At 30.4% G+C, this 14347-nt stretch overlaps 1 protein-coding gene across 1 annotated transcript; it reads right to left on the bottom strand.

Annotated features, from left to right (window-relative positions):
- Positions 1–6711: 6711 nt before the first annotated feature.
- On the bottom strand, positions 6712–9368 carry LOC106381366 (transcription factor MYB122). The gene is made up of 3 exons (XM_013821270.3): positions 8822–9368; positions 8149–8278; positions 6712–7766 (listed from the first exon to the last, which is right to left on the bottom strand). The coding sequence occupies exons 1-3, from the start codon at positions 9072–9074 to the stop codon at positions 7025–7027; spliced, it is 1125 nt and encodes a 374-aa protein (XP_013676724.1). The 5' UTR covers positions 9075–9368; the 3' UTR covers positions 6712–7024.
- Positions 9369–14347: the final 4979 nt, after the last annotated feature.

The raw sequence follows: 14347 nt of genomic DNA, 5'->3' as shown, positions 1-14347 counted from the left end.
GTGAGTCAATATTAAGTTTTTACACACTTAGCACCACACCTCAAAAGTACTACAAGGGGAAATTATTAAATTCACTCTTCTTTTCGCCTTTTCCTTTAATATATTCCATACACATTTACACATCATCTTGTAGTTTTTACTGTAACTCACGACATTTTAACAATTGTTTAGAGGATAGAAATAACCAATTTACTTTGTAAAACGTTGACAGGATGTAATAGTATTGTTTATTAGTAGTAGTCAGTTAAATAATCAGCACTCACGCTGCCGTTGGGATTGGACTATCTTAGCTTTTGTGCTTTTTGTTTTTATTAAGCGACTATTGCCCATTTTTATTTTCTTTACTTTCGAATCTTTACCGCCCCTTACGTGATTTGAAGAGGTTAGGCATAAATCATGTGATCCTTTCAAAATGAGAAAAAAAAAACAGTTTTGTTTTGTTTTTAGTGGGATACTAGTATTTTTATACTATTTCTCAAACAAATGACAACATCTTCCGTTTAGTTTTTTTTTTTTTTTGTGAACTTTGCCTTCCGTTTAGTTTGCTAGCTTTATGTCAATGTATCGGAATATCACAATTACATTACAATAGTTTTTTACTTTATTATCTATACAATTAAAATAGAATCTATACTATTAGAGTAGAATAGGATTATGCATTTACTTTTTGATTTATTTATAAAACCATGCCACTCATTAATTTTAGAAAATCATCTATACTATTAAAAGATAAACATTCTGAAAAATCTACTTATGTCGTACTCTTTTATTATACTTCAATTTTTTTTGGTCCTACAATTAATTACTCTAATTATACACAATTAATAATTATACCTACCGAAATATCTTTTTGTGTTACCATGAAAAATTAGTGACAACCCATAATATGTTGAGATCACAATCATTATGATGTGTGCGGGATATTAATGTCACTAAGATCACAATCATATATAAGCTAAATTAATATTTCATGTTCCATACATCAACTAATAATATCACTAAACATATTGTATCATGACATTTTACACTTTATAGTTTCACATATTTACAAAATCAAATTTGAAAAAAAAAATCGCAACTCATATGTTAAAACAAGAATATATATATATTACGTTAACTTAATTTTTATAAAAAGTATTATAATACAAAAATATATTAAGTAAATATAAAAAATATTAAAAACCCTACAACTATGTTCTATTGAATTAGTTAAAAACATCTACTAAGTAAATCTTAAGCCATATCAATTTAACAAATGTATCTCTAACAAAATACACACAAAATATGATGAGAGAGTAGGTTTGAGTATTTGGTATTCAGGTCGGTTATTTTCTATTTTGGTTCTTTGGATCATAAACATTTGGACTCATATAGATATTTGAATTTTTTTTATTCGGGTTTAGATTGGTTCTTTTCGTGTCTGGGTCGGTTTGGAATCACTATTCAAATAAATGTAAAATACATGTAATATTGGGTAAATAGCAAGTCTAGGTCGGTTCAGATATTTAAGATTTGAAAAAGATTAAAAGTACCTGAAAATGATCTGAAACTAGAAAAATATTTGAAAACCCAACAAATACCCAAAATATATTCAAATACCCGGAAAAGATCTGAATGCTTCCTGGGATATAACTCGAGTAACCGAAAATACCTAAAATTTTAGCTGAATGCCCAATTTTTTTTAATGTCACTAAGATCACAGTCATATATAAGCTAAATTAATATTTCATGTTCCATACATCAACTAATAATATCACTAAACATATTGTATCATGACATTTTACACTTTATAGTTTCACATATTTACAAAATCAAATTTGAAAAAAAAAATCGCAACTCATATGTTAAAACAAGAATATATATATATATATATTACGTTAACTTAATTTTTATAAAAAGTATTATAATACAAAAATATATTAAGTAAATATAAAAAATATTAAAAACCCTACAACTATGTTCTATTGAATTAGTTAAAAACATCTACTAAGTAAATCTTAAGCCATATCAATTTAACAAATGTATCTCTAACAAAATACACACAAAATATGATGAGAGAGTAGGTTTGAGTATTTGGTATTCAGGTCGGTTATTTTCTATTTTGGTTCTTTGGATCATAAACATTTGGACTCATATAGATATTTGAATTTTTTTTATTCGGGTTTAGATTGGTTCTTTTCGTGTCTGGGTCGGTTTGGAATCACTATTCAAATAAATGTAAAATACATGTAATATTGGGTAAATAGCAAGTCTAGGTCGGTTCAGATATTTAAGATTTGAAAAAGATTAAAAGTACCTGAAAATGATCTGAAACTAGAAAAATATTTGAAAACCCAACAAATACCCAAAATATATTCAAATACCCGGAAAAGATCTGAATGCTTCCTGGGATATAACTCGAGTAACCGAAAATACCTAAAATTTTAGCTGAATGCCCAATTTTTTTTAAAAAAAAAATCTGAATTACCTGAAACCTGAAAATATAACTGAAAACTCAAACCCAAAAAAATATCTATAATACCAAAAACATATCTGAAATGCTCAAATATACCTAATATACACAAATTATTTTTTTGTACTTTGGGTACTCGACTAGATCTTAAGTATGATCCGTACTGAGCCAAGATCAGCTGGTCCAAAAAACTACCCAATATGTACATTTTTCTGGACATGGAGACGAGCAGATTTTTTTTTGGATTGAAGTAAATGCATAGGCTTAAGAGAGAGAGAGATAGTTAAATAAAAATATACCTACAAAAAATCTTAAATAAACTAATTCTTAAAATATATAATTTTAATAAGATTCTCTTCTTCAATATTATACGATTTTGTACATAGTAATGTACAACAATCCCAAAATATTAATTCATATTAAACTTTGTCTATAATCCAAATTGCTCTTTCGAAGCGCATGTCAAAATCAGTTTTTTTTATAACATCTTTCTTTATTGATTTCAAATCAATGTAATAGATTACATGAAACATAAATTACAATAAACATATTGTTAAGAAGAACTTTTAACAGAGATAGCAATAACACGATGCTTCCTAACACATTCGTAGGATAGGCTGATTCACTAGCTTTCCTCCATTTTGTTCTTGGTCTTGTAAGATCTATCTTTCGGCTCTCATTCCTTTTGACTAGATGCCTTTTTTCTTTTAATAAATCTTTAGATGCGATCCATCTGTTACATCGCGATCTGTTCCAAACACTCCCGCTGCAGGAGATAACATGCTTTGTTGTAAGTGCCCATGGCGATAATAATCTTTTGCTTTGAACCCAATATAGCTGAATCTTCAATTTATTTTTTTGTGGGAACATCTTGCGGCACCTTAATGCTGCTTCTGTTTCAGAATTGACAAATCCTTTTGAGAAAATCATAAAAACCTTCCTATTATACTCCGGTGCCGTTGCTTCCTCATTATCCGACTCCTTGGTCTTTATAATGGTTCGAGAAACCTTAAACAGATTCATCACAGACCTTACTAACTCCAAAAGAACCATCGAACCCATACTAAGATATGAAATAATGGCATGCTCCTCTTTAATCTACCAAGCAAGATCGTTTATGAAAACAAAACCGTAATAAGTGGTTCACAAAACAGCACCATCTTCAATGGAGGTGGCCATGGTGGCTTTGTAGAAACATTCGATTGGAATCGAAGTAAATCATCATGCCAGTAGACTGACGAAACAAAACCAACAGATTGAAGATATAGACATACCCCAACCGCCGTAAATAAACTATCAATTTTGGAAATTGGAGGACAAAGACCATCACTAAACCACCGATACCGGAAAGCTTGTGTCGGAGAAATTCTCATCCCGAAGGAGAGAAGCATCGCATTATTTTCGGAACCGAATATCAAAGGCCCATACCAAATCGCCATAAAATTATCAACGACATGATCAAAATAAACCCACTACTGTCATCAGAAATGGGAGAGTCTTGAGTACAAAATTCCCAAATCTCCCATAGCAACATCATCTTGGCCAAAAACATACTAGTCACATTGTGTAAAGAAATAGAAATAACTGGGTATAAAATCCGGCGGACAGAGCCGCCGGAGAAAACGGTTATTGACTTATTGTTTTGTAAAGTCGCCTTATGAATCGCTTTTACGGTTAAAGGCACAATAGTCTAGGTGTATTCAAAACTGTTTTTTCTTATAATGGTTAGATTCTTGTCAAAATCTAGTTATTAATTAAAATCAACCAAAAAATAAATCTATTTAAAGAATATTCCAAAATGTTATCAAACTTATTCATACCATTTATGTTACATAATGTTACGTGTATTAAAAATATATGATACATTTTATAGGATTCCGAATATTTATATTATATAACATTACGTGTATTAATAATAATATATGATATGTTTTAGAAAATCATAGGATTTTGCCCTTACTTTTTGATTTATTTACAAAGTCATGCCACTTATTAATTTTAAGAAATTATTATTAGTTAAAATCAGCCAGTAAATAAATTTATTTAAGGAATATTCCAAAATGTTATCAAACTTATTCAAACCATTTATGTTACATAAGATTACGTGTATTAATAATATATGACATGTTTTCTGTTTCTTTTTTTTCCGTTGCATTACGAATATTATCTATATAATTAAATTCTAACAAAAATTTACGAAATATATATCACCAAATAATAGAAAATTTTCCATTATTTAAATGTTCATTTCCAAAATATACAGGTCAAAATTCCTTTTTAATATATACAAAATAAGTTAATACAGTTCAAATTTTTAAAAATTAGATAATATTAAATTTAAAATAATAAATAATACTAGAATAAGTTTTATCAGATATTTATAAATTAAATGTAATTCTTTCTAAATTTATATTACATAAATATTCATAATATATGCAGTTTCAAAACTATAATTTTACATAAATCCTAATTAATAAGTTTTAATTGTTTTAAATTATTATTTAACAACTTAAAATAATTTTTATTTTTTAAAAACCAACCTACGATTTATGGTTAGACATTTTTACAATTATCGTGTTTCTAGGCTATTTTTCGAATATACAAAATATTTATCAAGTGACAAAGGATTGAACAAATAGATTTTTTTTTTATTTCTGTTATTAGCTAACAAACATGTTAATAATTTTATTAACAAAAATAATCTCGCGTTTTGAAAACGCGGATCAAAAACTAATTTACTTTAAACTTGTTTGTTCTGTTAAACGAGCTGTAACAGAGAAAATGTAAAGTTAAAATTGGCAGAAAATTTAATGTCAAATTCGGCATCTTTTCGCGATTGATGTTAAAAGCTATCGAAATATCATCTAAAAGTGTATTTTCAACCAAATTTAAATAACATTATATTTTTTATGCGTACCTGTAACATCCCATCCATACTATTTTAAAACGTTATAATTTCTTTTGGAAAATCATAAAGATGGGAAATTGTTTTAAATAGAAGATGAATTTCATGAGTCGGTCAATATGGCTGTTGGAGATTTTGCATTAGCTTACGTTAATGATATTGAATTTGGTAACACGTGAGATAAAAACAAGTTATGAATATAGTTGCCTATATTGGTGTTTATGAAGATTGAGTAATGAATATATAAAAAGTTTAATTGTATGGGTGAATAAAAAAGTGATTTTTTTTTTTGAATATCACATGAAGTTTGATAATTGTCATGCCGTTGTTGAATAGTATGTTTGAGAAAATGTCAATAAAAGAGGATTAAAAGCTCAAGAATGTTCAATGTTCGATCTGAGACTTAAGATGACTAAGACGATGTTAGTACGAAATGGAGGATAACATGACTTAGGGCGTGTTGACCAGGTTATCATATTCATACATGGATTGATGAACTTAAGACAATTTTGATGTGATAGGTGAAATAGAAGATACGGGTATTCTTGACACAGTCGAATATTGCGTCTCCTATTGGACAAAATGCGGAATCCGTTGTGTGTGAATATAGAAGTCATGCCTGTACTTCCACATGAAGTGGACTTAGGCGTAAGACATGACCACATTTAATGTGATTTGCAAGTATGTTCGTGTCTATGCAATGCGTGTACACGAGCAAGTCGGTATGATTAACATATGACATCTATAGCGGCCATTGTTGAGGTCATTTTTACTTTTTACTTTTCATGTGGTGTTTTTAATTCGTGAGGAAAAACAACCATATCATTTCACATAACATTTTGTCTTTTTTAAACACATACATTCGGATTCATTTTACAACAATTAAATCAGTTTTATATTATTTGTGTGATTATTTTTTTTCAAATCCGACTTTTTTGGTCAAAAAATTAAGTGGAACCGGTTGAAAAAATACATAAGTGGAACGGAAAGGATCATATTAAAATAAATATGTAAATCAACTATCATGAATATCACCTGCTTGCCGACGGCTAGCAGCAGTTAGCTAGCTTGTCCACACATGACTCACCAAACCGGTAGTGGAATGAAACATTATGCATAGTACACCAAAACAATAATACAGGTAATTATGGATATCTCCGAGAAAGTTAAATGAACTCAACAATGTAGTCTTTGTAAATTATTTGTTACTCATCTGTTTCATAATAAATGTCACTTAAACACATTCACGCAGATAAAAAAATTAACAAAATATACTAATTTACTTTTATTTATTAAACAATTATTTAAATAAAAATAATTAAACATCTATTGGTCATTTACAAAGATAACAAAATGATTTAATGCGAAAATTTACATTGAAAATATAGAATGACACTTTTTTGAAACAAAATTAAAAAGTTAAAATGACATTCTTTATACAGAGAGAGTATTTTGTTAATCAGTGTTTGAATGTCTCTTCTGATTCAAACATACCATACATTTTACATTAGTTTTATCAATTTGTAGCTCCCTACAGATCGAACAACATCACTATAAGCCAGAAACCCATACAAACTTTTTAAAAACACAGCAAAATCAATTACAAACTCAATTTTCATCATCATCGTCATTATAAAAGTATTAAACTCTTGACATTTATGTTTACTTTATCCAAAATAGTTGTCAATCCCTTCAAAGGAAACATCAACTTCACTGATTGGTGTCACACGACTATCACTACACATAGTCGTCTCAATTTTATCGTCTTGAAGAATCCTTGTAAGTTCCCTCATGAACGAAGTTTTCTCCAAACAAGATTCATCCAACATCAAGAAATCTTCATCATCATGAGATACAACATCATTCAAAAATCTTGATGAAAATGCGGTCATATCTTCTAAGTCATCGAAGATATGGTCGTATACTGAGGGGTCAGAGGTGTCGCTAGAGAACGTGGACGAGGACAAAGATGTTGCATCGAGGATCATGTTTTCATTAATGAGGAGATCTGAAGAGTTTGGTTTGGAGAAAGAACTCGATGACTTTTCACATTCAGAAGCACTTGTAGTAGGAGTAGTGAAACTAGTAAATGGGTCACCACTTCCAATAATATCAGACAGAACACTTTGGTTGATTCTTTTACCAAATCTGTTTGCTACTCTGTTCAAGAACCGAGCTGATAATGATCCTAACGCATTATTCTTGTTTGACTTTTGATCATCATCATCCTGATGAACGCTGCTTTTATCCGGCGGTGTCTCGGGATGGTCAGATGATTTACCATTAAGTGATTTGTGGGTCAACGGATCGATACCTTTCTTGATCAGACGTTTCTTGATGTGAGTGTTCCAGTGGTTCTTGACCTCGTTATCTGTTCTTCCAGGTAATCTACGAGCTATCGCCGACCATCTGATCAACAAAGCATTATTTATTACCAACTGATACCAAATCGCAACTATAATAACGTGACGGTGAAGGAAACACACAATGTTTTATGAGTATTGTTATGCGGATAATTGTTTTCTATTTAATTTTAGTTCACCTTTACACGAACTAAATTTTTATGTTCAATATTTTTGTTTTATTTTATAACAATGATGTAATGTGTTTGGTTTTGGTATTTGATTTTATAGTTTTTAACTGACAAATATTTTAATTTGAAAAATTCAAATATGATATGATATCATAAACAACTATGTAGAGAATCATTTAATAAATATAAGGAAGCAAATAAGGAAACAAATCGAGTCAATTTTGATGCAAATGTAATATTCTATACTTGTTAACTTACTTGTTGCCATGAATGGCATGGAGTCTAATGATGGAATCTTCCTCCTCTTGGCTAAACTCACCACGCTTAATGTCAGGTCTAAGGTAATTGGCCCATCTCAGTCTGCAGCTTTTGCCACATCTTCTTAGACCTATAATTTGTTATGATTGAAAGCACTAAACGTTAATAAAACAGTAAAGCAAAGAAAAGCTGACTGAATATTTCCAAATTGGCGGAACAAAAAAAAGAAAGGAAAAGTATGCACAAGCTGAGTTGTTATGATCACTTATTCAACTAATCCTCAATCTTTGTTTTTGTTTTTATCTTTTACTTGCATATGAATTCATTTTGTTGATGAAGAAATTTGAAGTTTTAAAAATAAAAAGGTACTAGGTTCTGACCCGTCTTTAAAGGGCGGGTATATTTTTTGTTTTAATGATCAGCAGAACACAAAATGAATATTAGCTGGGTTTAAAGTTCGTATTAGATTTGTTTCAGTTAGCCTAGGTCCACTATGGTTATACGTTTTTGACTTGTTAGAATTAAAGGGGAAGGTTACAAAATATTTGTATTACTAATGGGCAGTTATATAAGCAGTTTATATATTTAAAGGTAGTCCAATGGCGCAAAAGTAATATTCCAAGGAACATTAAGGTAAATAATAACAATGATTCTGAATTAATAATATTGATACCAGCTTTATCAGGAAGGGTTCGCCAGCCTCCTTCACCGTGAAGTTGGACGTAGGCGATGAGCTTATGGTCTTCTTCGTGAGTCCATGCTCCTTTCTTCAGCCCTTCCGCTCTGCAACACGGTGTCCGTACCATTCTTGAATCTTGATTCGTGATCGTAATAACTGAAGTTAGAGAGAGAGAGAGAGAGATTAAAGAGTTGTGGTCTTGTGTTGGATCATACGAAGGAAGGACTTGATCTTTTGATGAGAACATTAAGGCATCGATAGATACGTCTTATCGACATCTCGTTCTTGCTCGAGACTCTATTTCTTTTTTTTTCATAAATATTTGATATATTGTTCTCAAAACCTGATTTATTTTTGTATATTGAGATGAAACCATAGAGAGAAGAGAGAGCTTTGTGTTTACCAAAAAAAAAAAGAGAGAGCTTTGTTTGTTTTCACTGCCTGGCTAAGGCAAGTGAGAAATTTGTGGAAGGCGCGGAGAGCTTTATATTGTGTATGCGACTATGCGTGCATGGATCCTGTGCAGCCGACGGCGTCGTTTCTCAGTGTTTGCCACATAGATTTTAAATTCTATTGATTATAGAATTACTTTTTATTAAAGTTGTAGAATTTTTCAGTGGAAAAAGATTGAGATGGAGGTTCTTGTACGTATCTTATTTTCCTAGCCAATTCATTCAGTCTTTTTTCTTAGCCTTTCCAAATTATAGTAACAATATATTGTCACTGGAGCGGCTGGAGCCAGAAAACTATTATACTAAGACAGAAGATATATGAAAACTAATAATTCTTTAAAATATAATTACTAAAATAATAAATATATCTACCTTCAATCATAAATTAAAATCATTTTATCGTTGTTATATTGATCATAACGATCATCAAAATATAAAGGATCAAGTTGCGTTAGGATATTTTTGATAGGTTTTATTTAAAACTATGTCGACAAATTTGAAAAGGGCAATTCTATTAAATTGTTTTTTTTTAAATAAATTGTCACAAAAAGAGCTCTTAAGAAGAAAAATGACCAAAATAATTTTATTAAAGAGGCAAAAGATCACTCTACCTTTTACTTTATAAATATATAAATAATAATAATAAGTATTTTTTATAATTTCGAATTATATATTTTCAAAAGTAAAACTTTTATATTTTTTCAAATTTTTCTTTTGAAATTCAAAAATACTTTTGAAACTATTAATATTTATTTTCTATTTTTTTTAAGTTTTAAATCGCAACCCCAAAACTTATCTCCTTAACTTTAAACCCAATAAAACTTCTTTTGATCACTTTATTCTTTGGAAGCTATTTATGTGAAAATAAACTAAAGAATAATATCCTAGAAATTTTTTCTTAGAAAAACTATATCTCTTGTATATTAATAGATAGCCATTATAACATGTGAATTATGCCATATGAATTATTTTTGACAAAAATAACAATTTTTAGTTTTTAGAAAAATAGATTGGTCCATCTAAACATATACTATTTTTAAAAATAAACCATAAAATCAATTAGTAATTTTAAAACTTATTTTTCTATATTTTATTAATTAAAAGATAAGGAATATATAATATGCTAATATGAATAAAATATCCATAATAATTAATAACTTTAGATAATAAAAAATTATAACAATTTGTATATTTTTCTATCATTTTTAATTTTATTTTATCAAAGCAAATCAAACAATCACATTAATCATATAATAAAATCTAAAATTCTTTTATATTTTAATTTTTAAATTTTAAAACAACGATTAATTAAAAAAAAATATTAAAAGTCTCATATTGATAATTTTGTGATTAGTGGTTTAAAATTTTTATTATAACAAGATCAAAATAAAGTTTTATTTGATATAGTCAGATTATATATATATATATATATATATATATATTTAATATAATTTAAATTAAATTATATAACATATAAAAGTACATAAATATTTTAATTTTTAAATTTTAAAAGTGTGGATCATACGTGAATTGATAAAAATCAAATATGTTTATAATATTAACTTGATCAGATAAATAAAATATTATTATTTTTATTTAAAAATAAATATAAAAATTATTTATTTAATATAGATTATTACCTAGTATTTATATACTGTATTTTCTCCCCGATTATCATAATATTTTAATATTCTTCTCTTTTGTCAAGTTCATTATCAAATCATCTAACCTAATATCATATGAAAACACACAACATAACCAAAACTGAACAAAAAAATTGGAACTAAACCTAGAGAAGATGGAACGTCAATACATAATATATTAGAGAACAACCAGGCGGATTAACAAATTTGTCAAAAAAAAAATAATTATGCCCTTTCAAAGTGCGGATCAAAATCTAGTCACAGTTATTTCTAATTAATGTAAGAATGTATAAAATATAAATCAACATTTTAGAATATATAACATTAGTATAGAAAACCCCAACCTGAAACTTAAAAAAAAAAATGCATTAAAAAGTCATATCAACAAACGGAAGAACTGATTTTTTAAAGTTTAATTTATTTTTATGATTCATAATATATAAACTAGTTATTATTTCATAGAGGCCACACATTATGTATTATTTTATTATTCTATTACCGAGCTTAAATTTAATATAAATCTAATTTTAAGTAATTATTATATTAAACCCAATAGAAGAGGCGAGTTTGTCGTGATAAAAGCGCCGACGTAGAAGAGTTAGCTCCGGCCTCCGTCTCGACGGAGCCGGAGGCGTTCCCCTCCACTCTTTATCCTTGTTTTCTCTTTGCTCTCCTCTCTCGCTGCTCTCTTTGGTCGATATGCAAGTCACTCTGTACCTGTCGAAGCTTCAACCACAGGCCTTTTGCGGTTGATGGTGATGGAGTCCGGCTTTATATGGCGTGACGGCGAGACTCACGGCGAGACAGTGGAGATGGGAGTCGGCTTCTAGGGTTGAAGCTTTTGTCAAGATCTGATTTTCCCTTCCCAGATCTGCGACGGCAGCTTCGTGACGACGGCGCGTGGCAAGTTAAGACGTCTCCTTCACCTTGGATCTACCTCCATCTACGGCGGTGAGACAGTTGGAGGAGATATACATTAGGCGGTGGAAAGAGGTATGTTCTTTGGTTTCCGGAGTCAACGCGACGTACGGTTTAGATCTGCGATGGTAGAGTGGTCTACCAGAGAAGAGGTTCTTGCCGGTGTTGCGTTGCGGAAACGTGTTTCTCAGCGCCGGTGTCAACTCAGTGGTTGCTCCGGTGACATGTACTTTGACCTCTTCGAAGCTGCGACTTGGTGTTCGTTGCTCCATTTCCAAAGTCAAGACCCGCCTTTTTCATTCCGGACTGTGACGGTCGTTGCTTGGCTTACAGTAGGGACGGTTTGCTGGTGTATCAAGGCTTTGGTGTACCTTTTCGATCCTCTTGCTTGTGTCTTGATATTGTTGTTTAGATTGTAGTTTGTGGTATGCTTGCTGTAGTGTTGCCTCAGTCTCTCTGCGTAGTGTTTGACAGTTCCAGTTGCAGTTTTCTCCTCTTATTGTGGCGGTATCAGTGATCTCTCGTCGGCTTGGTGGTTAATGTTTGTATTTGGTTTGGAGTTCGATCGAGGCTTGTTTGTGTGAAGATTTATGGTGGGCTTCTATCTAGGTGTTAAGTGGACGTCAGAGAGTGCGTTCAAGCCGTATCCGAAAGTTTTGAGGATCGTGAAGCGATCTGTCTTGTCGGGTTGTGAAGCCCTGTTTCTTGGTTTTGAGTGGGGATGGTGTCGTTTGGCAGGCCATAGGCGGCAGCGATAGATCCGGGTTTGAGAAGGCACATCGGTGTCTTCGGGTTCTACAACTGGATTGTTTCGGATGGCGTGCCGAGGGCAGCATCGATTTATCCAGATCATTTTTACCTGCTACTTAGGGAAGTCTCTTGTACTGGTTTGTTGTATGTTCTAGTGTTACTATTTATAGTTTATTGAGTCCTTGAATGGTCTCGTTTCCTTGCCTTGTTATGGTTATGTTCGAAAAGTGCTCCGGGGTGGGTTTTAGCTGCCTGTTCTTTGGGCTATTGTCTCTGGGGATTTTGTATCCGCCAGCTTATGTACTAAACAATCGCGGTTCTCTTATGAATGAATTTCAATTTGGGAAAAAAAAAACCTAATAGTTTCACAACTACAACTTTTTGTTTTGATTTTTATGTTCTGTAATTTTTTGTGAAGTCAGTTTTTTTATTGAAGCTTTTTCATCAGATTTTATATTATCAACAAGAATGGATACAAGGTGAGATGCTTACGTGGACTCTCCACTTACCCTACTTCTTTGTTATCACATCCGCCCCTGGTATTATACGAGCTAATATTTTACGTTTTCTCTGCCAATAATCTTTAACATGGTGAATGTTAAGCTGATAGACGGCTCATGGAAATTTACATAGTTCAACGGATGTGGATGAACGGCTTGGGAAAGGTTCAACTTATTTGGACACGGAATTATATTCGGCGAAAATTTGTCATGCATTCAGAAGTAGAAACATTGACATTGACAATGGAGAGTATGCTTTAGCACTTGACATGTCAGAGCTTTAGAACGGACTGCAATAATTTGATCGGCATGGTTCAAGAGCCCCATGCTTGGCTAAGTTTTACAACAAAATTGAAGAAGATAGAGACTCTGCAGATATGTTTCCAGGACTTTAAAATTACTCATATTTCACGAATGCAAAATAAAATTTCAGACTTTTTAGTTAGGACGACAAAGTCTTTCATATGGTATTTTTCGTTTCAATTATTAAAAATTGAATATTCATAAAGTTTTTGCAATAAATCAAATACCAAAACCAATTATCTGTTAAAAAGCAAAATAAATCACAAATACTAAAATTATAGAAACCAGATTCGCTTCGGTTTGCTCCTATGTATAAGTACATATATATCTAAATTGAATGTAGAGTTTTAAATATAAAACTTATATAATAGTCAACCAAAAAAAACTTACATAATTATTATTCTAACATATAATTTGATAAACTTTATTCACATTATTCTTGATAAGACTATTAAATCAAGAAAAAATAATCTTCATGACAACTATAACTTTTCTTTAAGTTTTGTCTTTCTATAATTTAAAATAATTTTAAATTTTAAAAAACATATAACTTCACTACTTCCTTTGATTTTTAGGTTATATATTATGTAAAATTGTTTTAAGAACCAATTTCTATCAGTTTTTTTTTTCTAGAGTATTTGTTTTAAGAAAACATGATAAGGTATCTGTAATTATTTGTAATATCAGCAAAATATCTATAAATTTTTGAACATCAAGTTTTCTAGAATCTGTATTTTCGAAAGCAAAAAATTGAAAAATAAATATCTGTAAAATACGAATCAAATCACAAATACTTAAAGATTTGATCGTATTTGTTCTGATCTACCCCTCACTAAAATGTAAAAACGGACCCTCAGAGTTTAATGATCCGAATGAACAGTCAACACATTAAATGTATTATAGTACTGTACTGACATTTTATTTTGGTTGAATATTCTCATCAGTCGTTAGATA

The sequence above is a fragment of the Brassica napus genome, chromosome A2 (genome assembly GCF_020379485.1).
Source record: "Brassica napus cultivar Da-Ae chromosome A2, Da-Ae, whole genome shotgun sequence".
NCBI classification, from domain to species: Eukaryota; Viridiplantae; Streptophyta; class Magnoliopsida; order Brassicales; family Brassicaceae; genus Brassica; species Brassica napus.
The sequence above is the reverse complement of the archived record's forward strand: the minus strand, read 5'-3'. Positions and strand labels throughout refer to the sequence as shown.

Coding starts and splice junctions, on each gene's coding strand:
- LOC106381366 (XM_013821270.3), bottom strand. CDS start 9,074: ATGTTCTCATCAAAAGATCAAGTCCTTCCTTCGTATGATCCAACACAA. Junction 8,279..8,821: donor AACCCTTCCTGATAAAGCTG/GTATCAATATTA, acceptor AACAAATTATAG/GTCTAAGAAGATGTGGCAAA. Junction 7,767..8,148: donor CATGCCATTCATGGCAACAA/GTAAGTTAACAA, acceptor TTTGTTGATCAG/ATGGTCGGCGATAGCTCGTA.